Source organism: Heloderma suspectum, chromosome 1, assembly GCF_057233095.1.
Source record: "Heloderma suspectum isolate Gila_16-S chromosome 1, 16-S_ref, whole genome shotgun sequence".
Lineage (NCBI taxonomy): Eukaryota > Metazoa > Chordata > Lepidosauria > Squamata > Helodermatidae > Heloderma > Heloderma suspectum.
The window spans coordinates 76,378,389-76,405,893 of record NC_139458.1 but is presented as its reverse complement, the minus strand read 5'-3'; the positions used below and the strand labels follow the sequence as shown (position 1 = coordinate 76,405,893).

At 45.2% G+C, this 27,505-nt stretch overlaps 1 protein-coding gene across 3 annotated transcripts in view; it reads right to left on the bottom strand.

Annotated features, from left to right (window-relative positions):
• The window catches only part of SLC8A3 (solute carrier family 8 member A3), a 197,672-nt gene extending 171,988 nt beyond the window's left edge, over positions 1-25,684 (bottom strand). For all 3 annotated transcript variants that reach the window (XM_084827630.1, XM_084827621.1, XM_084827639.1), the window contains exon 1: positions 23,919-25,684. In XM_084827630.1, the coding sequence (XP_084683756.1) occupies positions 23,919-25,684 (1,766 nt within the window). The remainder of the gene's footprint in view (positions 1-23,918) is intronic.
• Between the last annotated feature and the right edge of the window lie 1,821 nt (positions 25,685-27,505).

The window sequence follows — 27,505 nt, the reverse complement described above, 5'->3', positions numbered from 1 at the left end:
GGCTCCGATCAAGACACTATTGTGTGTGTTTTTAAATTACAGTGTTCTTTTTAAATTAAAACATGGAAATAAAGTCAAATATAAAATAGAAGTATCTAATAATAAAATCTGCCCCAGTCATACAGTACAACATAATATATTCCCACATTAACTTCAATAATCTATTTGTCTTTTGCGAGCTTAGTAAATTTCTCCCATTTCCAACTTCAACAAATCAAATCATAAAATGGAACTACCTTATACAAAAAATAATTTACAACACTGCTAACACTTCTATGATGGAGTTCACATAACATGCTAACCCACACTCTGTGGTTGAGTGTGGGCTGTTGTTGACCTATGGGTTGTTTGTTGAACTGTATGTTAGCGTGTTGTCTGAACCCAGGACATTTTCCACAGGATGGCTTGTTAACCATGCAGTCTGGCTTATTTTTTCCAAACAAATCACCTTAAGAACCCATGGTTTGTTGTTCAGTTGTTCAGGTGGTTAAAAAGCCATGCTGCATGGTTAACAAGCCACCCTGCAGAAAATGTCCTGGGTTCGGACAACACGCTAACCTACAGTTCAACAAACAACCCACAGTTGAACAACAACCCACACTTAGCCACTGAGTGTGGGTTAGCATGTTGTGTGAACCTGGTCTAATATTTTCTTAAGGTCATCCTATTTGAAAGCGTCACAAAAAATTGCCATTTCCCCCTGAACAAAGTAATTGGGTGGGCTCATCCTTCCCTTATCTTTTAAAAATAACTTAATTTATTCATCAAGAGAATTTGCCAAATACTTCCCCATTCTTTTCCAAGGAGTTGAGTAGCCACCGTCTTTTCCAGTATCTTATTCAGGAATGGTGCAAATGGGAAAAAACTATACATTTTTTAAAGTATAAAAGGCATATTTCCCTTATGAACTGAAATCACCTGTCCTTCTGGCCATGCGAAAATCCCTGTGATGTACTACTGAAGGACACTGGCTATAAAGAAGGGGCTAACACATCTCTGCACTTATCCCAGACTCAAGTAATAGTGATCTTATTACCATTTGTTCTTACCATAGCCAGACCTCCACTGGAATGTTTAACCCTTCTGGCTCCAAGTTACAGCACAAGCTATATTTATGTGACTCCAACCCGTAACACATTGCGTTAAGAAAGCTGTGGGCTAACGCTCCACTGTGTTTGGCACTGCTGTTCCACTCTGCAATAGGCTTTGCTGTAATAGGCTCTGCTTCACCCTTGAAGTCCATTATTCTATATTAGGGGTGGGCAACACGTGGGCTGCAGGTGCCCCACGCTCCCATAGTGCAACCCTGCTGCTGAAGCTGAAATTCAAAGTGTGTGTGTGTGTGTGTGTGTGTGTGGAAAATGGCAGTCTGCCACCAAATTTCAGCAGCAAACCACTATTGAAGGCTAAAACTAAGGATGGACGAAAGTCCCTTACCTGGTCCCGCAGCTTGCTTCGCGGTGGGGGGGAGGCGCTTCGGTTCTCCCCCCGAAGTTCTTGGCAGGGGGGGAGGCGCCCCGCCCCTCCCGGCTGAAATTCAGGCCGGGGGGGAGGCACCCCATCCCTCGCCGCTGAAATTCAGGCGGGGAGGAGCGCCCCGTCTCCCTGGCCGCGAAATAAAAAAAGTAAAGTAAAAAAAAAAAACGTGATAGGCTACGTAACGATTTATGTAGCCTATCACGGCTAGATTTTCAAAGTCAGCCGTGATAGGCTACATAAATCTTTATGTAGCCTATCACGGGTGACTTTGGGGAAAAAAAAACGCGTATGCAAATGGCGGCGCCCATGGGCGCCACCATTTGCGTTCCTTGTTTGGGCAGGGGTAGTCTACGTAAAGATTTACGTAGACTACGGCGAAAATAAGGGCAACGCAAATAGCATTGCCCTTATTTTTGCTGTAGTCTACATAAATCTTTACGTAGACTACCCCTGCCCAAATAAGGAATGCAAGTGGCGGCGCCCATGGGCGCCGCCATTTGCGTACGCACTTTTTTTTTTTTTCAAAGTCACCTGTGATAGGCTACATAAAGATTTACGTAGCCTATCAGGGCTGACTTTGAAAATCTAGCCGTGATAGGCTACGTAAATTGTTACGTAGCCTATCACGTTTTTTTTTTTTCACTTTACTTTGTAATGGCGGCGGCGGCGGCAGCCGGTCGGAAGACCGGCCACCGCCTCTACCCCTGCCGAAACGCCGCCGAAACTCCGCTGGGACCCGCCGCCAAGAGGGACATTCGAAGGAGGTAAGTCCCATCCGGGGGGGGCGGGGGGTGTCGGAGAATTTCACCACCAATTTCGGGGGGCCAAATACATTAGCATTCGGCCTCCCGGAAATTCGTGGAGAAATTCTCCGCCATCCCTAGCTAAAACTAATTCAGCAGCATGGCAGTGGCAGAACTGCAGAAGGCAAGGTCTGAGGGTTCAAAACTGGCCCTTGGATCCCCCCCAAAGGTCCCCACTCCTGTTCTATATAGACCAATTAATATGTTCTTGTATTTGATTAACAGTACCTTAAGCGACAATCCTTTACACGCTTATCTGAGAATAAGATCTACTGAACTCAGTGGGGATTACTTCTCAGTAGACATGCATAGTATTGCACTGATGATGATGGTGATGATGATATTTATGTACATCCCACCTTTTTCCCAATACTGGGACTCAAGGTGGCTTTACAACATTAAATACTTGTATAGTTAAAACATATAAATAGAACTAAACAAAAGTTAAAATACACTGTTAATATATTTTATTGGACAAACTCCAATGAAGTCAATAACAAAAACAGATATTTCAGTAAGGTTTTCATTTTTATCACTGTCTTTATCACCCAGGATAGCTTTAACCTCCATTAACCATGACCATGTCTGGAAATCTTGGTGCATCTCATGCAATAATGGCTCTGAATTCCTTAAGCAATTTTAAATTTCATTCATTTTACTCCTAAATAATGAATATCCTTATTTTTTCAATTGAATTATTTGGTATGCTCAGCTAGTCTCCCTGTAGATGGATCTATCTTAAGGACTTGAAATACAGGTATTGACTGGTTAAAAATCCATAATGGCTTGGGCCATACATACCTTGGAGGAGGCCCTCTCCCTTATGTTCAGTGCCAGTCTTTAAGAAGATCAGCTGAGAAACCCCTTGTGTCTATACTGCCTGTGCACCAAAACCTGGCACAGAGAGGTCTTTTCAGTAGCAGCTCCATAACTTTCTTCATCTAGTCAGTCACCTAAATCAAAACCTGGATGCTTTCCAGATGAATTGTAAGATATTTTAATTTGGTCTGGTTCCTCATGGCTGGAGTTTAACTGGTGTGAGCTAATTCTGATGTTGTACTTTAGTGTTTTAGCAGGATATGGCAGTGGCAGTGACCACCTCTGCCCCCTCTCTTCCCACCCCCCGCCCCAGCAGCACACCACAGGCCTCTCCCTTGATGCCTCACTGTGAGGCATCCTTCCTCAGAGCAAGGTATTGGTAAGGAGGTGGCCTTGGAGACCGCCGGTGCCGCTGTAGCGCAGGCAGTCTCCCCACCAATGCCACACTCCGCAGAAGGACCCCTGACAATGAGGCATTTGGGCCGAGCTCTCTGGAGAGCTGTGCTGGCCACCTTCTCTTCTGAGCTTTCCAGAGAGTCTATCCACCTGATGCTATGCTCTGAGAGGTCCTCAAAGTGAGGCAGTGGGTGGGTGATGCCCTAGAAATCTGTCCCAGCCGCTTGGGCCGCAGCAGGAAAGCCGCCAGCACAGCCTTCTGGAGTGCCAGGTGGGTTGTGTAGTTCTGGAGTGCCAGGTGGGTTGTGTAGCTTCTGAGAGCTCCAACTGAATTGGAGGGGTGTGGCCTGAGTACTCCCAGCAGCTGACTGGGCGGGAAGCTTCAGTCTGTTTCCCGCCTCCCAGCTGAGCAGAGCAGAGCAGAGCAAGCTGCTCCAGCTGGCCCAGGGACTACAGAAGCAGGCAAGCTCCCAGAGAGCGAGCGAACAGAGCGAGCGAACAGGGGGAGCAAACAGGAGTTGGCCAGGGGAGTTGCAGTGGTTGAAGAGACAAAGGAGACAAAGGAGACAGAGGCTAAGAGGTAAGTGGGTTGCAGGAAGCCCGGGGCGCTGCCCTTTATCCTTCTGACTGGCTGTGAGCTCACCAGGAGCTTCTGAGAGCTCCAACTGAATTGGAGGGGTGTGGCCTGAGTACTCCCAGCAGCTGACTGGGCGGGAAGCTTCAGTCTGTTTCCCGCCTCCCAGCTGAGCAGAGCAGAGCAGAGCAGAGCTCCAGCTGGTCCAGGGACTACAGAAGCAAGCAAGCTCCCAGAGAGCGAGCGAACAGAGCGAGTGAACAGGGGGAGCAAACAGGAGTTGGCCAGGGGAGTTCGGCAGGGGAGGTCAAGGGGGAGGCCCCTAACATTTTTTTTAATTTATTTATTTTTTACTAACTTTTTTTCATTTATTTGTCTTGTAACACACACTTCCACACCAGTGGGACTCTGCTTTTAACCTCTACTGAGTAGAGGAGCAGGCACAGGCTAGTCTAGAACAATCACAAAGCTAGACACAAAAAGGGAAAAGAGGCTATGGAAGGACAAGACTCTCCAGTGGTGGTGACCTGCAAGGTGTGTGCAATGTTTGTTTTCTTGCCTGAGAACAACTTGGCCTACACCTGCAACAAGTGCAAGTTGATCACGCTGCTGGAGGAAAAAGTAAGTGGACTGGAGCGGCGACTGTCAACCCTCCGGGGAATAAGAGAACACGAAGAGTTCTTGGACAGAATGGGGGAACTACAGCAACAAAGGGCAGACCAGAAGCTTGAAGAGCAACAGCAAGATGAGGCAGTGGGAAATGCTGAGGTGAAGAAAAATGGAGTAGAGGATACTCCTTGGAAAACGGTGACAGTTAGGAGAAGAAGAACTAGACGCCACTCTGCACCAGTGGAAGCGGTGGAGCTGTGGAACCGATTCCAGGTACTTGCAGATGAGACTGGAGGACAGCCTGCAGAGGAAGAATCACAGGGGAACCTGCATGAGAGTGAGCAAGAGGCTAAAGGTCAGTCAAACAGAGGCGATGAAACCCAGGCCTACAAGAAGAAGAAGAGAAGAGTGGTAGTAGTGGGAGACTCCTTGCTGCGTGGGATCGAGACCCAAGTATGTCGCGAAGACCCGTGGACTCGCCAGGTATGTTGTCTCCCGGGAGGACAGATTACAGACGTGACTGAAAGGTTGCCTGCACTCATAAAGCCCACTGACAGGTATCCCTTTCTTCTCATCCATGTGGGAACAAATGATACCGCCAAGCGGAGCTACGAAGAGATCACGTCAGACTTTGAAGCTTTGGGAAGGAAACTCAAGAACTTTGGGGCCCAGATAGTTTTCTCATCCATCCTTCCAGTAGTTAGAAGAGGGATAGAAAGGGAACGAAAAATACTCCGGGTGAATGACTGGCTACAAAGGTGGTGCCGACGAGAGAGATTTGGATTCTGGGACCACGGGCTATACTTCCTGGAAGATGGGCTGTTGGCTAGGGATGGGTTGCACCTCACAAAGGCTGGGAAGAATGTGTTTGGCCACAGCATGAAGAACTTCATCAGGAGGGCTTTAAACTGAATCCTACGGGGAAGGGAGATGTAATGTTGGGGGTAACAATGGACGTAGGCGCATGCACTGCAATGGAGAGAACAGCTCTGATAGCGCCCAATAATAGTCTTCAGACACAGGTAGGAAGAAAGCCAGACTATGAAGCACATGGTCTTCGATGTCTATATACTAATGCCCAGAGTATGGGAAACAAACAGAACGAACTTGAACTCTTAATACAGGAGGGAAATTATGACTTGATAGGTATAACTGAGACTTGGTGGGATGACTCTCATGACTGGAATACAGCAGTTGAAGGATATAACTTGTTCAAAAAGAACAGGAGGAACAGAAAGGGAGGCGGGGTTGCACTGTATGTGAAAAATACATATCTCTGCACAGAAATACAGGAGGAGGAGCTTGGTAGCCCCATCGAGAGCATCTGGGTTGAAATAAATGGAGCAAAGAATAAAAGGAACCTGGTGGTCGGAGTCTACTACCGGCCACCCAATCAAGGAGAAGACAAGGATGAAACTTTTGAAAAGCAAATAGCCAATTTTTTAAGGAAGCATGATGTAGTAGTAATGGGGGACTTCAATTTCCCCGATATTTGTTGGGAGACAAATTCTGCAAAACATGGCCCCTCCAGGAAATTCCTGACTTGTGTGGCGGATAACTTCCTCCTACAGAAAGTAGAGGAAGGAACTAGAGGATCGGCTATCCTTGACTTGATCCTAACCAACAGAGATGACTTAGTGGATAAAGTAGCAGTTACAGGAACTCTGGGGGAAAGCGACCACGTTGTACTTGAGTTCTTGGTTCTAAGGGAAGCAAAAGCCGAGTGTACTCAAACGCGTACCCTGGATTTTAGGAAAGCTGATTTTAATAAACTCAGAACAATGATCAGTAAGGTCCCATGGCAAGCAATGCTAGCGAGAAAAGGAGTCCAAGATGGGTGGGAACTTTTAAAAAAGGAAATTCTCAAGGCACAATCACAAACAATTCCAACAAGAAGAAAAGGTGGAAGACAACAGAAGAAGCCAATGTGGCTTCACAAAAAGCTTAGGGATGACCTGAAAACAAAAAAGGACACATATAGGAAGTGGAAAGAAGGACAAGTAACAAAGGAAGAGTACAGGCAGGTAGCACAGAATTGCAGGGATGGCGTCAGGAAGGCTAAAGCGGAGAACGAGGTGAGGTTAGCGAGGGATGCTAAAAACAACAAAAAGGCTTTCTTCAGCTACGTGCATAGTAAAAGGCAGAGGAAAGAAATGGTTGTTCAGCTATTAAATAAGGATGGCAAAATGATAACAGAGGACAAAGAAAAGGCAGAGGTGCTCAATTCCTACTTTGGCTCAGTCTTCTCCCAAAAGAGGGTCTATGACCCCCCTGGCAAAGGCGAAGTACGGGCTGAAGGGGCAGGATTGCAGCTTGAGATCGACAGGCATATGGTCAAGGAACACCTCATTACTTTGAATGAGTTCAAATCTCCAGGGCCAGATGAACTGCATCCTAGAGTCATAAAGGAACTGGCAGAAGAACTCTCAGAACCGCTGTCTATTCTCTTTGAGAAATCATGGAGGACAGGGGAAGTGCCAGATGACTGGAGGAGGGCTAACGTTGTCCCTATCTTCAAAAAGGGTAAAAAGGAGGAACCTGGGAACTACAGACCAGTCAGTCTGACATCAATCCCTGGGAAAATTCTGGAGCAGATCATAAAGCAATCCATCTGGGAGCACCTTGACAACAATGCCGTGATTACTCGAAGCCAACATGGATTTGTCAAAAACAAGTCCTGCCAGACAAATCTGATCTCATTTTTTGATCAAGTAACCTCCCTTGTAGACCGTGGGAATGCTGTAGACATCATATACCTCGACTTCAGCAAAGCTTTCGACAAAGTGCCCCATGATATCCTGATGAGCAAACTAGCTCGAAGTGGGCTAGATGAAACAACGATCATGTGGATCCACAGTTGGCTACAGAATCGGACTCAAAGAGTGCTTATCAATGGGACCTTCTCCAACTGGGGAGAGGTAACGAGTGGGGTACCGCAGGGCTCAGTCCTGGGCCCAGTGCTCTTCAATATTTTTATTAATGACTTGGAGGAGGAGGTGCAGGGAATGCTGATCAAATTTGCAGATGACACAGAATTGGGAGGGATAGCTAATACTTTGGAAGACAGAAACAAAATTCAAAGTGATCTGGATAGACTGGAGTGCTGGGCAGAAAACAACAGAATGGCATTTAATAGGGACAAATGCCAAGTTCTGCACCTAGGAAAAAGAAACCAAATGCACAGTTACAAGATGGGGGATACGTGGCTCAACCACACTACGAGCGAGAAGGATCTTGGAATTGTCGTCGATCACAAGCTGAATATGAGCCAACAATGTGATGTGGCTGCAAAAAAGGCAAATGCTATTTTGGGCTGCATTCATAGAAGCATCGCTTCCAAATCCCGGGAAGTACTAGTTCCCCTCTACTCAGCACTGGTTAGGCCTCATCTGGAGTACTGTGTCCAGTTCTGGGCACCACACTTTAAGAAGGATGCAGACAAGCTGGAGAGGGTTCAAAGGAGGGCAACAAAGATGATCAGGGGACTGGAAACAAAGCCCTATGAAGAGAGACTGAAAGAACTGGGCATGTTTAGCCTTGAGAAGAGAAGACTGAGGGGAGATATGATAGCACTCTTCAAGTACTTGAAAGGTTGTCACAGAGAAGAAGGCCAGGATCTCTTCTTGATCATCCCAGAGTGCAGGACACGGAATAATGGGCTCAAGTTACAGGAAGCCAGATTCGGACTGAACATCAGGAAAAACTTCCTGAGTGTCAGAGCAATACGGCAATGGAACCAATTACCTGGGGAGGTGGTGGGCTCTCCCACACTGGAGGCCTTCAAGACGAGGCTGGACAGCCATTTGTCAGGGATGCTCTGACTTGGATTCCTGCATTGAGCAGGGGGTTGGACTCGATGGCCTTGTAGGCCCCTTCCAACCCTACTATTCTATGATTCTATGATTGTGGAGTCCACCACCCTTCAGGATCTGCCATCTGACATGGGGGATTTACCCTGTGTCATGAAAGGCCTGGCACTGCTGAACAGTTCTAAAGATTTGGGGGGATACAGACACAGTGTGTCTCCAAAAACTGACACACTTTTCCCCAAGCTCCAAGTATCAGAAATTGATACACTTCTCCATATAAGGAAAACATCAAGGGGGTGGGGTATGTAGTTTTGTCACTGGCAGCTCCAGCTTCTAATCACAGTGAATAGTTTTACCAGGGCTCTCCAAACCCAGTGGTTTGGGCGAGGGATGCTGAAGTAATATATTGCAGGACTGATGGTTGAGTGGTCTTTGCTAGTAATCTCTCCAAGGAGCTGGAACATTAAAAGTGGTTTGGGATGTGAGAGGTTGTAGCATTGGGGGCTTGCTTCGAAAATGCTGGATGTTCAAGTCTTTCTGCCCCTGCCACTGTATGCTCCACTTCCATCATCCACCCCTGCGCTATTGCACCTTCTGTGACTTCGGTGCCAACTGAGCAGAAAACAAAAAGGAGTTTAAACTGTTTTTCTTTCATCATAACTCCCTTGCACCAGTCCTTCTGAACTTTTGCAGGTTTCTTGCCTAGGGATAACATGAAAATGTATGTTATTTTCATACATACTTTATTGTATGAAAATAAAATATGTTGTGTTCATACACATAACAACAACAAAACCATGGATGGGTATAAGGGGAAGTGAATCATTTAAACCACCACCACCCCAGTTTTAATACTCTCCTTCTACAAAAAAACAAACAAAAAAAACACTGCGCCTATTCTTCTGAATTTTGTCAGGTTTCTTAACTAGGCCACCTCTTTACAGTATGTCATTTTCATAACCATTCCCCCCCGCAAAAAAAACCCATAGGGGGGTAAGCACATCCCTTTTTAAAAATCCCAGACTGTAAAGGCTGCTCTTGCACAAAACTCCCTACCCTTATTCATCTGAAACTTGGCAGACCTGATCTCCTCAGAAGTGGCAACACACACACCCCATGCAAATTTCTTCAAATTCTACCAAGAAACAACAACAACAACAAAGTTATCAGCAGTTCCCTTTTATAAAAACAAAAAATTAAAGCCACATAGCACAAACCACCCTGCACCTATTTGTCTGAAATTTGGCAAGTATAATCCCCTCATAAGGCATTGCTATGCCTGAAAGTGTTGTCCATTTCTGACAAACAGAAAACAAACAAACACATTATAGCCATCTGTTGATTTCCAACAACAGGCAATGGGAGTTATGAAGATGTGGGTTTCCGAAATGAGGTTCAGATTCAGACCTGAGTCAAAGCCTCTGAATTGGTCCAAGCAAAATGAGGCTATTTTCCAAAGCCCCAAATCAGGGTCGGAATCTGGTGCACATACCTATTACAAACATTCCAACCCCTACCTTTTGTAATCCTTGCCTTCCAAAGGAGGCTCAAGGAGATCAGGGTGACTTTGTTGTTGTTGTTAAGGGGAAAAGGCTGCATTGAAAGTGCTGCTGCCCGAGAATTGGCCCAATGGGTGGCGAGCACGCGCCTTTAACAGGTTTATTCCGCTGGCAGGGATTCCTTTCAGAAGCATTTGGGTGAGTGCTGTATACCACCGAGTTCAACCTGTGCTAAGCAGATTAATTCTTTCCTGGTGAAAGGTTCTGGGCAGCAGGACAGAGTTACTCACCATGTGATTTGAGGAGGTTATCATTAGGTTTCACAGATAGGATATAATTATATGCTCCCTGGAGGGTACTTCTAATTGAATTATAGGGTGTCTCACAAGCATTCTGGGCAGTGGTTAAAGGAAGCTGAGCCGTTCTCTTGCCCAGAACAAAATAGAGACACCCCATAATTAAATGAGTAGTACCTTCCATGGAGAGTGACATTATCTCATGAAGTAGGTCACTGTGAACCATTTTTTCAGTTTGCAATTTTGAGGAGATGCTTAGATTTCCTTCCTTACCCCCAAGCTATTCACTCTTGCTTAAATCTGAGATATGAGCCAGGCTATTTGCTGTTAATAGACTACATACTTCTCCTCTACTCCTCACTCTACCTACATTAGCAATGGTGTCAGAAAGCAGGGTACTACTGGAGCTGATTTTTTTTCCTCCAAAAACAAAGATGGCTTGTTCTGTCTGCAAATATTGGATGATATGTCTATATGCCATCCCCTGACTAAACTCTTGATTCAAGTACAGTTAATTACATACCCGCCACCTAGTATTCTCCCAGGGTCTGAAGAACATAAAGGGAGCCCTGCAGAATCGGACCAAAGGCCTGTCTAGTCCAGCATTCTGTTCACAAAGTGGCCAAGCACAGCTGCCATTTCTTCAGCAACTGGTATGCAGAGGCCTATGGCATGTCTTCTTTCGAGACAGAAAGTATATAGTATCCATTAGACAGACAGACAGACAGCCAATCCTGGATGACCACAATCATGACATTAGTTTTGGTCATCATCAGAAGTTAAACCAGTACACTTTAAAATATTATTTGTCCTTCAAGGTTTCAGTCTTTGGAACTCATTGCCAAACCACTCTTACATTTTCCCCTATAAGCATAAAGACTAGATACTTTAAAACACACACACACACACACACACACTAGGATATGATATGATTAAAATAAGCTTCTGTTCAAATACAGACAGATCTGATCCTGAACAGCTGGCAAGGAATGGAAAAGGCTGTAACTCACAATGGGAGCATTTACAAGACTTCAAGAAATGGATGAAGAAGAGGCACAGCAACCCTCATACATCTTCGTGTGCTTCTTCACCATGGTGAATGTCCTGCTATCATCTGAATTGCCATTGCATTTCCCCTGTTTCTACTGCCTAAAATAAGAAGCCACACTCCTATTTATCGTGAGCTTGCTTATAGGGAGACTAGCACCACTTGCATGACATAGAGCACTTTAATAAACTAGAACAATTTCTGCCAGTCTCCAAATCTTAGGGACATTTCACCTTCTGGCATTGTCCCATCGATCAGATCACTTAAGAACAGTACAACAAAAAATAATTTCATTCCACGAATATAGTGACTGTATGAGACACATCAATCCTTACAGTTGTAAGGACAAAGTCACCTTTCGAGCAGAACATTGTCATTGCTGTCCATGGTGCTAAATGCATTTCCACGGAACCCTTGATAGCAGCATGGAGGCCTTCTCAGCCTATCTGGCATGACCTGGCACATAGGAAAGAAACTGCTGCTGCTCATTTCATGTGCTAAATTCATTTAGCTGAGCTGGTGGAGAGAAAATGCATCACTGTCTTTGCCCACCAGTGTTGTATAGTGAATCACCCGGGCCAGAAAACCTTGAGTAAGACTGATTTTTCCACTCTGAGCAGTTTGTAAGACAGGTTTGGGCTACTTGGTGCTTTCTCCCCCAAGCTGGTAAGGTGGAGCGATGAGAGGCTTGGAGTTTAGGCTGCAGTCCAGTTCTGACCCCCCTTCACAGGGCAGACCTCAATGTTACAGGAGACAAGGGGATGGTGCTGAAAGTGCCATCCCCATGTCTAGTTCTCCCCTCCCTCTTCCCCATAAAATCTAGTGGAACTTCCTGTGTGATGTCACCGTGATGTGCCTTGTGCCCACAAGCAGCAGCCGATGATGCAGAGCAGTCACAGACAATGATGACAATGCACAGTTCATTTCACTAGACTCTGCATGGGGGAAGGGGAGAACTTGATAGCCCTTAAGACTGTAACCACACTGGCATCACAGAGATATAGTAAATAAATTCAGGCTTCAATCCTATACCCACTGTCCTGGGAGTAAGTCCCTCTGAACTCAACAGGACTTGCCTCTGAGTGGACATGTATAGGATTGCGCTGTTAAAATATTTATACTTATATTCCTATCTAATATGGAGGGTTGGAGGGCTGCTGTTTTTGGAGACATGGCTATGTCTTCTGGAATAGGACATTTTGCTGCTGGAGGCAGTGGAGGCTGGTGGCTCTGATGTCAGTGGGTGGTGAATTTGTTCTGGTTCTGACTGCAACATGGAGCAGATTCACTGACCCACTGACATTGGAGCCACCAGCCTCCACTGGATGGAGATGAAGGGCAAGGTGGCACCTGCCTCACCTTCCATGTACAGAACTGGATTGACAGCTGAATCTTACTGCAGCAATGGTGATGGGACAGTGTCATTCAATGCACCTAAGGGCAGCAGACTAACATAGAGGGGACAGGGCAGGAAGTGTGGCACACATAGCTCTGTTTTCCAACACTTCACCACCCTTGCCCATCATTTACTACCTGAGGCAGCTACCTCACTCTGCCTACTGGTAGGGCCAGTGCTGACCAGAATGTGTCCACCCCTCTACTATAAAGCTCAATGAGTGGCTTTGGGCAGGACACTGTGTTTCAGTCTAACTGGCCTCAGAGGGTTTTAGAGAGGCTAACCTCCCACTCCAAGTTACTTGGAAAAGGGTGAGGTATCAACATCATAAATTCCAAAATCCCTATTAGGATAATATCACAATATACAAAACTGTTTGATTGTTTCTTCATCCCAGCACTCCTAAGGCCAATCCTAGCTGCAACATGAAACCATCTCTGTACCTAGTACAGCCTAATTTGAGGTGTGCAGCCTCCTCCTGCATGCATTCCATCTTAAGACTGTAACCAAATGGCTTCAGCGTCGGCCCCCACCCCCTCTCCCTCCTTCTTGCTTTGTTTCCCATTGAGTCTGATGAAGAGTTCTGGAGAACTTGAAAGCTTGCACACAATTTGAATTGGCCCAATAAAAGTATTGCCCTAATATGGATTTTGGAATTGTTTTTATGGCCAACAAGGCCACCTTTGCTTTTCCAAGGTAAAAAGTTTCAATTGTTTTTAAATTGTTCTTTGAAATCTTCTTTTGCTTTGAAGATTAGAGGTGCACTACTCTGGAGAAATCCTGTACACTTTAATTGGAATACAAGGCTAGATTGTGGCCTAAAGGATTCATGTTTTCTTTCCTGTTCACACATTATACTAGGGAGTATTGCCTCTCACAGTCTGCACAACACATACAGGCAAAGTGTTTCTAATCATAGGGCTTTCCTAGAAAATTGTAGGACCAGCAAGGTATGCCCAGGAAAAGATACCTGCTTTTCCATGTAAACCTTCTGCACTCCAGACTGTGCAGGACTGTCAGATTAGGAACACAGAAAGCTGTACTGTGGATATTACATAAAGATTTAATAAAAATTGGGTTTATCTTCCTGTATAAGCATCATCATTTGTGCCACAATGAAGCTGTTTGTTTTCAAGGAAGCCCTTAGAAAACTGCAGGCTGCAAACTAAAGCACCAGTATATACGGCACCCTTAGTATGCCCTGCGCACATCTCCATCTAAGTGCATCCTTTTTTTGAGAAAGGAAGAAAGTGAGGCGTCAAACCAATATGATGAATTAGATGAGGGAGGGCAGATACACTTGCTTGTTGAGCCTAATCCCCACATTTTGCCCACAGGCCAAGTGAGGCAAAGATTAATGGAGCAGAATGTCCCAGTTCAGTATTTGTGCATTCAGCATAAGGTTTAAAAAAGAGCAATGCAACTGCAGCATTAAGACACTTGTGTCATTTTTTAATGGGGCAGAGGAATACAGAAACAGTATAGAGGTATAAAGGTAGGTGCAGCATACAGTTTTTCAAAAGGTGGGAAAATGTACTGTCTACGCATGTAAAAACTACTTACATCCTTGCACATGTAAGATATGATCATGCCTGGTGCAAATGAAGCCATGCATGTGCAGGCATCACCACAGAGTCCTGTGGATCCCACCTCTCTTTCTTCAGTGCACATGCACAAGCTGCCTTCTACCACAGCACACTGGCCATTACCATAAATGAGAGGCCAGCATGCTTCCTGCTTCCCCCTCCATGGTCCAACCATGGTCAGACACAGAATAAGCACCACTATGTCACAATCTGGACTGGAGAAGAGGAGGAGGAGGAGGAGGAAGCAGAAGCAGGAGTGATCAAGGTGAGTGATGTCAGCATGCTGATGCCACTTGACTCTGTGTTTCTAGATGATCTCACCCAGTGGCTTCATGCAAAAGTTGAGGGAAGATTACAAGCAATCACTCATCACTGTCCTCTGGATATTTTGCTGTCAAATATGAGCAGAACCATTCGGTCCTAAATACCCAACACATCCTGCAGGCACATCACCAGTAACTACTCACTGATGTGAGGAAGAACAAAAAGGAGCTAACAAGAGCAATAGGATGCATTTTCCCCTAGATCAGAGCCCCCACTCCAAGGCTGCAAGTATAATCTAAATCCATTCAAGGGCACAAATGCTCTTTTGCATGGGAACTGACCAGAAGTAAGGCCTTTAAATCTTGAATAACTCCTATGCAGCTAATTAAGACTTTCTCTGTAACAGCAGACTTTGACGACAAAACATATGCAACGCTCAAGCATGGCCAGGAGGAGACTCAGTAACAAAATGAAAGCTAGAAGAGATATTGGAGCTAGAATGTGATATCATTTAAGCTTGCGGGGGGGGAGCAACTTCTGGCCCCCCAGAAATGTTGATCTACAACTCCCATGATTCCTTATCATTGGCTATGCTGGCTATGGCTAATGCAAATTGTAGGCCAAAACATCTGGAGGGCCACAAGTGGCCCAGCCTTGATTTCAGCTACTGATGACTACTCTGCCTTTCCTTCTTCCATGGAGAGTAAGACTTCTTCAACTACTTCTTAGTTCTCTTGTAACAGACATAGTATAATCAGGTGCTAGAAGGACTTCCTAGCGTTATGCTAGCAAGCACTATTGATGTTGTGCAAACATTGGTTGCTGCTAGCACAACATCAATAGCACTACCGGCCAGATGCCATTGGCTCCTTCCCATCATCTGAACTGCACCAAAGTCCTTCATTTTGCCACAGTAATGACAAAGAAAAGTAATCACAATGAAAAGATTGTGTTTGTAACAGGCTGCCAAGCTGCTCTGCAATTCTCCAGAGTGGTAGGTCTGTACCTCTATAGTGCTCATGGTAACTTGAAATGATGGGTTGGATCCAAAGAAGTAAGAGTGGAAGAGAAAGAGCCAACAGCACTATTCCACAAAGACTTGCAGAAGAGGCTGTGTGCAAGAGTCTGCAGAGTGATGTAATATTTAGGTTCTATCGCAGTTCTCATGGTTGCACAAGCTCTCGCATAAGCGAAAGAACAGTTTTTGGATTTACATAAGGGTAGCCGTGTCAGTCTGTTGCAGGAGAAACAACAGAGTCTTGCAGCACCTTAAAGACTAACAAATCTATTCTGGCATAAGCTTCCATGGACACTTCTGTCCACCTCATCAGAGGCATTCAGTGTCCATGAAAGCTTATGCCAGATAAATGTGTTAGTCTTTAAGGTGCCACAAGACTTCTTGTTGTTTTATTCAGTTTCAGTTTTATTGCACAACACTCTAGCATGAGTTGTAAATCAGCCCTTCTGTGAACAGAGGATACAGGGCAAAATCCAACATGGTGTGAGAGGACTTCTGCAACAGGACTTCCCCCATCTCTCCTCCCCCTTGCAGCTTCCTGTGCCCTCCCCAGTCAGCTCTAGAGGGTCCCCCAACCCTCCATAGAAGAGATTGAGGGGGTATGTGATGCTGAAAGGGGAGGGGAAATGGCCCCCTCTCCATTCCACGGACAGAAACCTCTCCATCAGCAGGAGGCGTAAATCAGATACCACCCTTCGGTATATGCAAGGAGCCTTTAGGATCATCCAGGCCACTATAAACTGGGGTTATCATTGCAGCATGAAGTCCTGTGTCAGTCTAATAGGCAGTGCTGGCTAGTTTCCCACTCTGGGCTGCAATATTCAGGTGGTGGGTAATTTAATGAGAGTGATGATGTTTGCACTATCACTGCATATGATGTTCTGGCAAGTTTTCTGGCTGTATTAATATGAATACTAACCTTTTTTTGCTGGAGCTTTCGAAGAGAAGAGATTTACACGTAAGGCAACGATCAGGCATCATTCCCAGATATATTGGATGAAAAATTGGATCAATGTCATTAATATTTCTGGAGAATTATTTAATATCTAAAATGAAAAGGTGTTGGCTATCCTGACCCATGTTGTAAATATAGGTTCATTCTGGTTCCAAAGTATCTCATATGTGAGAAATGAGGGACAGCCACTGTCTATTTGCCAGTTTTAATCTGCCTACTCTGTGTGAGGTTCTGCACCTTCAGTGCCTTCCCATGACATCTCAGATCATGGGGCGGGGGGGGGGGAGCAGCACAAGGAGCTGTTGCTGCCTCCTTCCCAGCACTTTTAAAGGCACCACAAACTTTCAGTGTGGCTCCGCTGGGAGGAGCACTTGGGTCAGGTCTAAGAAATCGTGTATGGGCATAAGCTGACCAGTGTTGGGATATTGCTTTCCTCAATGCAACAACAGATCAGGCCTATGTTAGACTGAGATATAGACTAGTGTTGACTAGTTTAGAAGTTGGATCATACCATCTGTTAGTGGATTTCGAGTGCGGTCCTATGCAAGTTTAGGCAGAAAAAGCCCTACAACTCCCAGCATTCCCCAGCCAGCATACATAGGACTGTGCTCTAAATCACCTTATTGTGAAGTTTAAGGTAACCTTTTGATAACTTTTTAATTATCCATTCTTTCACCTGGTTTGTGCATGTCAAAAACTAATCTTTTCCCATATCCACGTGATGCTATTTAAATGAGATATGTGTGTGGGCTGTGTGTATTTATATGTACACACACACACACACACACAATTTTAGGGATTTTGGTTTATGGGTTGAACCAGCAAATCCCTAAAAATATATATGATTGAAACATAGGGAAATAAAAATAAACTTGCATCTTTTTCCCACCAAAATCTTCAGGGAATGGCTGAGATAGATTAATTTAGGTTGTGGGGCCAGCACTGAGGAAGCCCCATCATGGGATCCTTCCAACCTTGTGGCAAAGGGACCTTAAGTGAAGACTGTTATCACAGATCTGAATGAGTGGAAGGGCTCATACGGCATAAATGCTGGCTGCTTGGAGTCTCTGATCAAGAAAAGGGGGCAGGTGAAACCTGGATGGAACTGAAGGCCAGCACCAGCACCTGCAGCATCAAGGCTGGCCCTGAACAGCCCTCCCCACCACACTGCACAGGGGCAGGGGGGCTGTTTAAGTGAAAGGCAACATAACCTCCCAACCATGACGTCACTAAGCAACTTCCCTCTTGGGGTTCAAACCTGAAGAGGCGTGCATAATGGAATCCAGGCAACGTCTATGTATAAACCAGCACAGCAGAAACAGGTGAGGGGGAGCATTTTGTCTGCATTTCTGAACATCTGTGGAGAGACCCCACCACTGTTGCATGTCACTGAGGTGCATAAGAAAGTGCTTCCTTACCACAGTGAGCAAGGGTAGCAGAACTGGAACCCACCATGCAGTAGTTGTTTGGTCTGAATCAGAAAGGGACCTTTTCGTATACTCTGGGCCATCTCTAAAATTATGCCCTGGGATTTAATCTTGTTGTCTTTCCATCATGGACTTGATAATGTTAAGAACCCTTCTCACCTACTGTGCTGACAGATTTCACTCAAGCCATGGATAATTGGGGACTCAGGGGCTTTCCTTCATTTGTAGTTGTCATACAAATCCTTTCACATGCCATTCTCCTTCATCCACCCCATCTCCTGATCTGCCCATGATGGGATGCCATTTGCCCTTCACATAGACAGGTGGCATGTATTCCCAATCAGTTCCTGTCAGCACAGGCTATAGGAGGCTAAAGATTAGCCCACGGCATCCCTTGATCAAGCAGTTGTCAGGGTGTCTCATTTCAGCAGACTGACTGCATGCATTCCTGAAATGGCACCTAATTCTAATCTCTAGAGAGTCAGACACCACAAACACCTCCCTCAGCCAGTCTGCATGAAGTCAGTGTGGCCAGACTAGGACTGGGGAGACCCAGGTCCAAATCTGCACTCAGCCACGGAACTCACTGGGTCACGATCTCTAAGCCCAGTCTTCCCCAACCGGTGCCCTCCAAATGTGCTGAACTGCCATTTCCATCATTCCCAGCCAGCATGGCCATATTTCACATGACCTACTTCACGGGGTTGTTGTGAGGGTGAAATCCGGGGACGGGGAGAACTATGTACACCACCCAGAGTTCCTTGGAAAAAAGGTGGGATATAAGCAGAGTAAATTATAGGATAAGCACAACCGATACTCTCAAGTCACCCCAGCCAGTACATAACCAGCATTCATGGTGAGGTGTTTCATGCTGTAAGTATGCAGAGAAAATCAAAGGAGGAAAATACATTTTTCTCAGACAATGAGGACAGTGTATTTGATCTACAACCCTTAGCACACATCCAATATGCAGGATGTCAAGGTAAAGCCAACATTAATATATGGGGGGGGGGGAAGGAACATAGGAAATGACCTCATACTGAGTCAGACCATTGGTCCATCTAGCCCGGTATCGTTGACACTGACTGGCAGCGGCTCTCCAGGCTTTCAGGCAGTCGTTTTTCCAGCCGTATCTACAGAGGGTAGGGATTGAACTTGGAACCTTTTGGGTGCAAAGCAGGGTCTCTACCACTAAGCTACAGCCCCTCCCCTGGTAGAAAAGCTTCTAATCAGACACTGTGGAGCCTTCAAACATCTAGCTCTTTGGGTGCTTGACACTGACAGCTGGGACTTCATATATCCTATGTAGATAAAATAACCTTGATTTTATTTTCTCATTGTTTTGGATGCATTGTTTAAACAGCTTGTCTCCAGATGATCACAATATGATTTTTAAAACTACTTTGTTGGAAATGGCCTCTTTGGAAAACAAAACACAATTACAGAAGAGAAATACCAGCCCAGAGAATTGTGAGGGATGGTGGGATACCTAAGGAGGCAGCCTGCTTACCAAAAGGTAAGCCAACTGGATTTTAGTCCCTGCATGTCAGTAAATATGCCTTCTTAACATTATTAGTTTTAGGACACTGCGGTGGCAATACGTAAGTTCCTGAGAGAACTATGAGAGATCATTCTTTATTAGCTCAGATGACAATGGGTGGCCCACAAAGCCCTATAATGCAGTTAGAAATAAATGAGAGATGAGAGCCTGAGGAGATGGACAGAAGGGGCAAGTAGGCAGCAAGTGGTTGAGGCAGTGGATGGGGAGAAAACATCTAGAATTATCATCATTCTAAAGTTATGAACACCCTCCTGGACAACGGTGTTGCGTTTCTGAAATCCTCTAATATAGGGGTGGGCAGAAGGTAGATCTCCGGAGGTTTTGGACTTCAACTCCCAGAAGCCCCTGCCAGATTGGCCAATGGTCAGGAATGCTGGGAGTTGAAGTCCAAAACTCTGGAGATCTACCTTCTGCCCACCGTTGCTCTAATGTATGTATACCTGTAGATTACGGAGGCACAGAGTAGTGAAACCATGTAATTTCTGTTCAGATATCTCTGTCAAGAATTAGGCAGGTTTTCTTTGCTCTAAAATAGCCTTCCCCAACCTGGTGCCCTCCATGTAACTCCCATAATTCATAACCAGCATGGCCGACTTTTCTGCCACCATCTTCCCTTACTAGATCACAATGACGTCATGTCCCACAGTAGACAAGCATCTCTACTGAATAAAACCATGTATTACTATATTTAATTAATTGTATTTATTGATTGTGGGGTTGAGGGAAGGGGTTATGTATTGGCTGCAGCTCTTAATTTGATGTGTTTTAATTATTAAGTCTTTTTTAATGTTTTAATAATCTGTAAGCCACTTTTGGCAACTCCTTCTCTGGAGAGGAAAATAAATAAATAAAATAATAATAAATATTATCTTCAGAAATCTTCACTGAAGATTTGTTTTCTCCATATAAATTAGACCATTTGAATATAGACCATGAATCAAACACAATGCATGTAGAAGGAACACACAGATTTCATGCAAAACATCAGCATCGGTCATGTTGTCTAGCAGGCTAATGGCCCAGTTGGTTCCCAGTTAAACATTTTAAAAGCTTTTGCTGAACCATAAACATTATTTTCAAATTTCAAAGTCAGGGAACTGTCAACTGCTCACTTCAAGAGCTGAAGTTATAAAGCTACTTACTATACTGCACCGTGATATCACTAACATATGCAACAAAATACACACAAAAGTAATATAACAAGTTCTATGTAGGCATTCTTCTGATTGCCACAGCAGTGTCCCTATGCAGAGAAGAGCATGGATGTGCTAGCTAGCTCTGCCCCCTCAGTCACATGCCCAGTACCAACACTGCCCCCTCTCCACACCTTGGAAGGCGAACATCTGCAGCGAGGGGCCTCCTCCATTTGTTTAGTCTCCCCACATGATTTGGAACCCTGCACAAACAGGTCTCTAAATCATGCAGGGAACCCTAGACAAGTACAGCAGGCTCTCCATGGCAAATCTTCACTTCCAATGCATGGCGGGTGGAAGGGCTGGTGATGGAGACATGATTTAGGGGGTTGAGGTAGTTAGCCCATCCTTGCTCCCCCACCCACCCCAAGATTTAAATTGTGTGAGCAGAAGAATGCCTGCATAGGGCTTTGAACATATGAAACCAGCAGCAAAATTGAGATTACCGGTAAGTGAGTTCAGAGGGCACTGTCCACTACACACACACACACACACACGCTATTTGCATTATGGGTGGCAGATACGAAAGAAAAGTGGTACTCAGACTGCCAACTTGATTTGTACCATCAAAGCCTTATTCATGTTGTGTGACCAATATGGGACAAAGGAGGGGAGAAAAAGTCAAGCAATTCAATCCTTCTGCGCTAGGAGTTGCTATGTTTGGAAAGCTGCCACGCAAGAAAGATTTGATATATGTGCCCTCCAAAACAGCAACATGGATTTTTAAATCAATTATAGAAGTAAACAGGACTTCGTCTCACCGGTTCTAAGGCATTGTGGTGACAACACAAGTCCTGCTAAAGAGATATCATGCTTCCTTTTGCACATTGTGGGCTCACTCAAGGCAACACTGAAGCTATATCAGCGTTGCAGAAATTTCTCTTGAACTACTAAGTGAATTATCTTTAAGAGAAAAGGTCCCGAAGTCCAATGTGTCTGATCTCGCTACTTCCCCAGAAGGTGCTTGAGCACATCAACATGGACTAATGATGAGGTGTTGACAAAGAGGAAACTTAATAAGAGGCTTACAGGAATGGACGCCTCAGGGCCATGTCAACAAGCAAGCAAGGAACAGGGGCAGAGGGCAAAACCTCTGGTGGGCTGAGGCAGATCTCTCAGGGAGGTCTGAGGAACTGGCCCTGAAGACATCAGTGGAAAGTGGGTTGTGAGAGAAAAGGCTTCAAAGTATTAAGGATCTGTGGAGGGTACAATTGTTGCTACCCAAGACCTTGTGACGATGGGCCAGTCAGCCTGTGGGGCAGGGCAAGTGGCAGCAGCATTAAGCTTCTTGGACTAGGCTAGCAGGTCTTTGCTAGGCCCCAAACTGAGAAAGAGGTTGATGGGACTGGCTTGTCATCTGCAGCCAGGTCCGATTCAAGTCTCAGTAGCACGCTTCATAACAGGGAGCCTATGGGACCTACAGAGGCAATGCTGCAACGATGTGAGCAGAGCTGCAGAACATCAGCTGGATGACCCTGGCAGCAGCTGCAAACAGATGGTGAGAAACAGCTGGAGTGCAGGGTCTGAGTGCACTCACAGGATTGAGCAGTAGTTCATAGACATTAGACAGCCATCAAATTCATGCTCGTTCAATAACAGGAGACTAGGACTGCCCTCACGCACCTATCCACAGACAGAGAAATCATTTCTCCCAGCCCACCTCCCAAAATAAGGGTGAGGAAACTTTGACCATACTGGAATTAAAGAAGCAACAAGCAAGACCCAGTGGCAGGATTTATCTGCTTCTCACAGAGCTGAAGTTTGGTTCACAGAGCTTTTTAGCCCCGTGTTCCTTCCAGGACAAACACTCTTTAAGACTCAGGATGGCTTTTTTTTTTGTTTAATTGAATGTAACCCAATCTTTTGCTTACAAATTAAAGAAAAGCATTCTGTGCAATCATCCCTAATCTCTACGCCTTAAGAGGCTGCATTACTATGTATGATCTCTTCAACAGACTCAATTTATTTTCCTGACCTGTACATTTCTCTGCATATTTCCTGACCTGTACATTTCTCTGCATATCTTGTGAATGAGGTTGCTGGGGGTTGAATTTAGGAACTTTTGCACACATGGCGTGTGCTCTACCACCAAGCTATAGCTTCCTGCCCCTTCCTGAACAAGCCTAGGGCCAGGAAGCTGATACACTTGCATCTGTTAATGCAGTCTTACTGTGACAATCACAGCAGAATCAAAAGAGGCAAGGCATGCAGACAGCCCCTCGGCAGGCTGACTGATCCAGTATCTTATAAAGAGAAAAGTATAACAAATTCAGGAGGTTGTTAATGAGTTTACATCACTTGAGCTTTGCTGAAAGAGATGATTGCACTGAAGGCATCTTACTGATTCTGAGCATTTCCACTTTCCAACTTGAACTAAAATATCTTCTTGATGGAAAGTTCAGATCAAAGGAAGTGGCAACAGAAAGTGGGCAGGCTACCAAATCCTGACAGAAGAATGTGCATTACCGCTGTTCAGGTGAACCTGATTAACAGAGGATTTTCTTTACAGGAAAAATTGCTGTGTGAATCATCAGAGATGGAAGAAATCCCCAGATAAATAAGGGAATTTCATTTGCTGGGGGCAGACATCAAAACCACTTGATTTTCAAGCCACATTTCTTTAAAACTGAAGATTTTTCTTCCCAAAGCAATGAACGTATTGCTCAGACTCACAGTGAACTATTATTACTCTGTGTGTGTGTGTGTGTGTGTGTGTGTGTGTGTGTGTGTGTTTTTACAAAGGAATGATTAATTTAGTGGTTGGAAAGAAGATGAGGGAGAAGCTAATTGATTAGGTGGACCAGTAAGACAGATCCAGTGTTTGATGACCAAAGACCTGCTCTTGCAGCCATAACTCTTTCAAACTATTAATGGCTTGTACATGTGACAATTAACATGAGCAAGATTCATCTGGATCAAGGCCCTAGCATGCTTTGGAATTCAGCCCTTTCTAATTTTTATACATCCTATGTGAAATTTAGGCCATTTCAAAAATGTGTAACCACATTTATTCACTCCTAGGTGGAGAGCAGAAGAGACTAGATCCTGCTGTAGGGTTCTTGCCTGGAGGAGGTAAGTATGGAGACTAGAGGAAAGGGAGAGAGGACAGTCTGTTACATGTTGCCCAAGTTTTCCTGTGATGGAAGAAAATTCTGGAGTTAAAAATAGAAGAAATTAGGTACTTACACAGTTTCATCATTCTTGAACTCCAGCTCCCCATAAGCGTCTTCAAAATCCTCTCCACCTCCTTTTGCTGTTCCTTCAACTGTTCTAAAGGGGACTATGACTGTACCACGGGCACCAGATGTCCTAAGAACTTTCACCTCCATTACCCCAATGCTCTCACTGACATGCATCACATCACACTCAAAGGTGAAGATACCCGCGTGATCATCATCTAAGATTGTCACAGTAGCCACGCAGGGAGAGGCCAGTATGGCCTTGGGGTAGGGCACCTTGCTGAGCTCAGGAGGTTCATCAGCCTCAACCACCCGTAGGTTGCTCAGGCGCACAAAGAAATGCTCGTCTTCCTCAAAGATGTCATCATCGATGATCCCTATGGAGAACTCCTTCTGGGTCTCCCCCGACTTCAAAACAACAGTCCCTTCTGTAAACTCATAGTCAGCCCCAGCATTGGCAGAGCCATCCTCTGTTTTATAGTCCACATAAATGGTCTTGGCCATGTCTCCTCCTTTCCGAACGACAGTTAGGAGAACAGCACCACAGTTCTCAAGACACTGGTAGGAGCAAGGATCAAAATAAATTTTTGAGATGAATTCCTCTGGCTCCTCCGGCCGCACGTCATGCAAGCTAGTGCTCCTCTTGGCTTGCTCAGCTGCGTGTTTTTTTAGAATATTTCCTGCTCCGGTCATCATCCTGGTAGCCTGAATCCGATAGAATGCTCGGCTCTTTTGCTGATGAGATAAGGCATAGTAATTGGCCATCTCCACCAGCTGGTCCAAGTCTTTTTCTGGGTGCTTTTGCTTCAGATCCTTGAGAATCCGGATCATCTCTTTGCGAGACTCGTCGACCTCCTTCCCCTCCGTAGGCACTAGGTTTCCATCCAGAAAGTGGGAGTTTATCACCTTACCATCCATTTCGATCCCCTTGGGGTGCTCCCCCTCAGTCTCAATGATAATGCCCCTGTGCTTGTCGGTACGGTATTTTTTGTGCATATACTTGTAGAGAAACATCCTTCTGTCTGCTATCCAAGCCAGGACGACACAAACAGGGAAGAAGAACAGAGTGAGCAGGCCTTCCCATACCTGGACCACACCTGGAGAGAAGACTGCAAGGATCATGTACAACCAGATATATGCAAAGATGCTCCATGCAGCCGTGACAAAGAAAACCCTCAAATGTTTTATCTTCCTGGTCTCACCATCAGGAATAACATAGACACAGATGGCTATGATGATAAACATATTGAAAGCTGCACTGCCAACTATGGTAGAAGGCCCTAGATCACCAGCAATGAATCCATGACCACATACCTCTATCAAGGACAGAAGGATCTCAGGAGCAGAGGAGCCAAGAGCCATGAGGGTCAGGTTGGAAACAGTTTCATTCCATATTCTGATGGTGGTGGTTGTCGTTTCTCCATTGGGTTTCCTTATCGTAATCTCTTTCTCTTGTGAGGTAATGACCTCTATGGATGCCATGAAACGGTCAGCAATGATTGAGACTCCAAGGAACATGTAGATCAGTGCCACAAAATAAACAATAACCCGGGCAATTTTGTCCCCCAGCGATGGGTTTTCTGGGTACCATATTGGCAAGATAACACCCTCCTTGCACTCAGAAGAACCTGAGCATGTGGCATTATGTCCTAGGCTGGGTGAATCTGCCCCCATGCCGGCATCCGCCTGGAGACCATGTAAAAACAGCACAAAAGTAACGAGCCCAAACCGGAGGAAGGCGGAGGTGACAGGCTGCAACCTTAACCACGCCATACACAACCCTTAATGTCCACTGTACACAGGCAACCGTCTTCTTTCCAAGTTAAGAATCTGAAACAGACAGACAGGAATGAGAAGTATGAGACCGAAGAAAATAAACTGAGGCACAGACTGGAAATTTTGTTAAGGAATTTCACTGGGCTCCAAAGACTAGTTATTTCAGAAAGACCCCCATTTCTTTCCTTGAGAGCTGGGCCCCCATTTAAGGATCTAAGTACCTGTTGGGAAGGGTGGCACCAGCTGACACAGATGTGATTACTATCTTTTCACTCTTTTGATGTAGGCATCGCTAGAAAGGTTTGGGCAAGCAGTACATTTGTGCAAAAAATGAAACACAGTGAACGATTCACTAATGCTTTAGTTTAAAACCTGGGTAAAAATACCATTAAAAGAGGCAGCTTTACTTAATGCAACAAAACGCCACACTGTGGGCCCTATGGCCACTACTTTATATTTCCCCATATGCATTCACAGTGAAAGGTGATGTATGCCTCTGCCCTAACCTAAAATGAGAGAAGTACCATGTAAAATTGTTTCCAGAAGGGTAGCCCTGTTAGTCTGCTGCAGCAAAAATAACGAAGAGTCTTGTGGCACCTTAAAGGCTAAGAAATGTGTTTATTCTGGCATAAGCTTTCTACTTCATCAGATGCAACACTTTCACACTACCCACTTCATCAGATGCAAAATTTTGAAACCGGTCTACCACTCAGAATAGAGGAGGGAAATTTTGATGCAGCAAGTTTCCATTTGTCTGGTTAACCAAAGATTAGCAGATGAGAGGCCTCATTCACACAAAGCTTTGGGAAGTTTAATTCAAATTGTTCTGGTCTTTTTATTTGTAGCCCCGTGTGGTGCAGAGTGGTAGGAGGCAGTATTGCAACTGAAACTCTCCCCACGACCTGAGTTCGATCCCAGCGGAAGCTGCGTTCCAGATAGCCGGCTCAGGTCGACTCAGCCCTCCATCCCTCCGAGGTCGGTAAAATGAGTACCCAGCTTGCTGGGGGAAAGGTAGTCACGACTGGGGAAGGCAATGGCAAACCACCCTGCTGTAGTCTGCCACGAAAACGCCAGCGCAAGTGGCGTCCCTCTAGGGGTCAGTAATGACCCAGTGCTTGCACAGGAGGAACCTTTCCTTTCCCTTTTATTTGTTGGCTTTGCATCAGTGTGCAAAAACTGACTGGCCCAGGATTCAGAAGAACACCCATGAATGGTTGTGTTGCATTTTTACACACCTCTACATTCAGGTGTTTAGATTTGTGGCAAGCACATACACACACCACTGACTACCACACATTGAGTCAACCTGGATGGACAAGGATTAACCCCCGCCCCCACTTACTTTGAAACAATCCCCAAAATGTGTGTGTGAGTTGACTTTTGGTTTTATCAGCACACATTTTCATCCCGGAATTGAAAAATGGCAAAGAACCACCATATGGTTGCCCTGTTCTACAATTCAGGGAAGTTGTAGAAGGAAACAACAAAAGCATTCTTGTGAGGAAAAATACTTGAGTCTACCTGGCATACCAGTCATCAGTCAGAGCTGGCCCAAGACATTTTGTGCCTGAAGAACAACAAATGTTCTTTCTTTCTTTCTTTCTTTCTTTCTTTCTTTCTCTCTCTCTCTCTCTCTCTCTCTCTCTCACACACACACACACACCCATCAAAGTGCACAAAAAATGGGGTGCAGTAGGGAAAATACAAGGCCTGTGGCTTCCCTGACAATCCCCCAAGCTGCTTTCAAGAGTCTACCCTCACATTTTGAGAAGCAGATTCAAAGCCCAGTTCCTATTACTTCAACTGCAATAGTACATC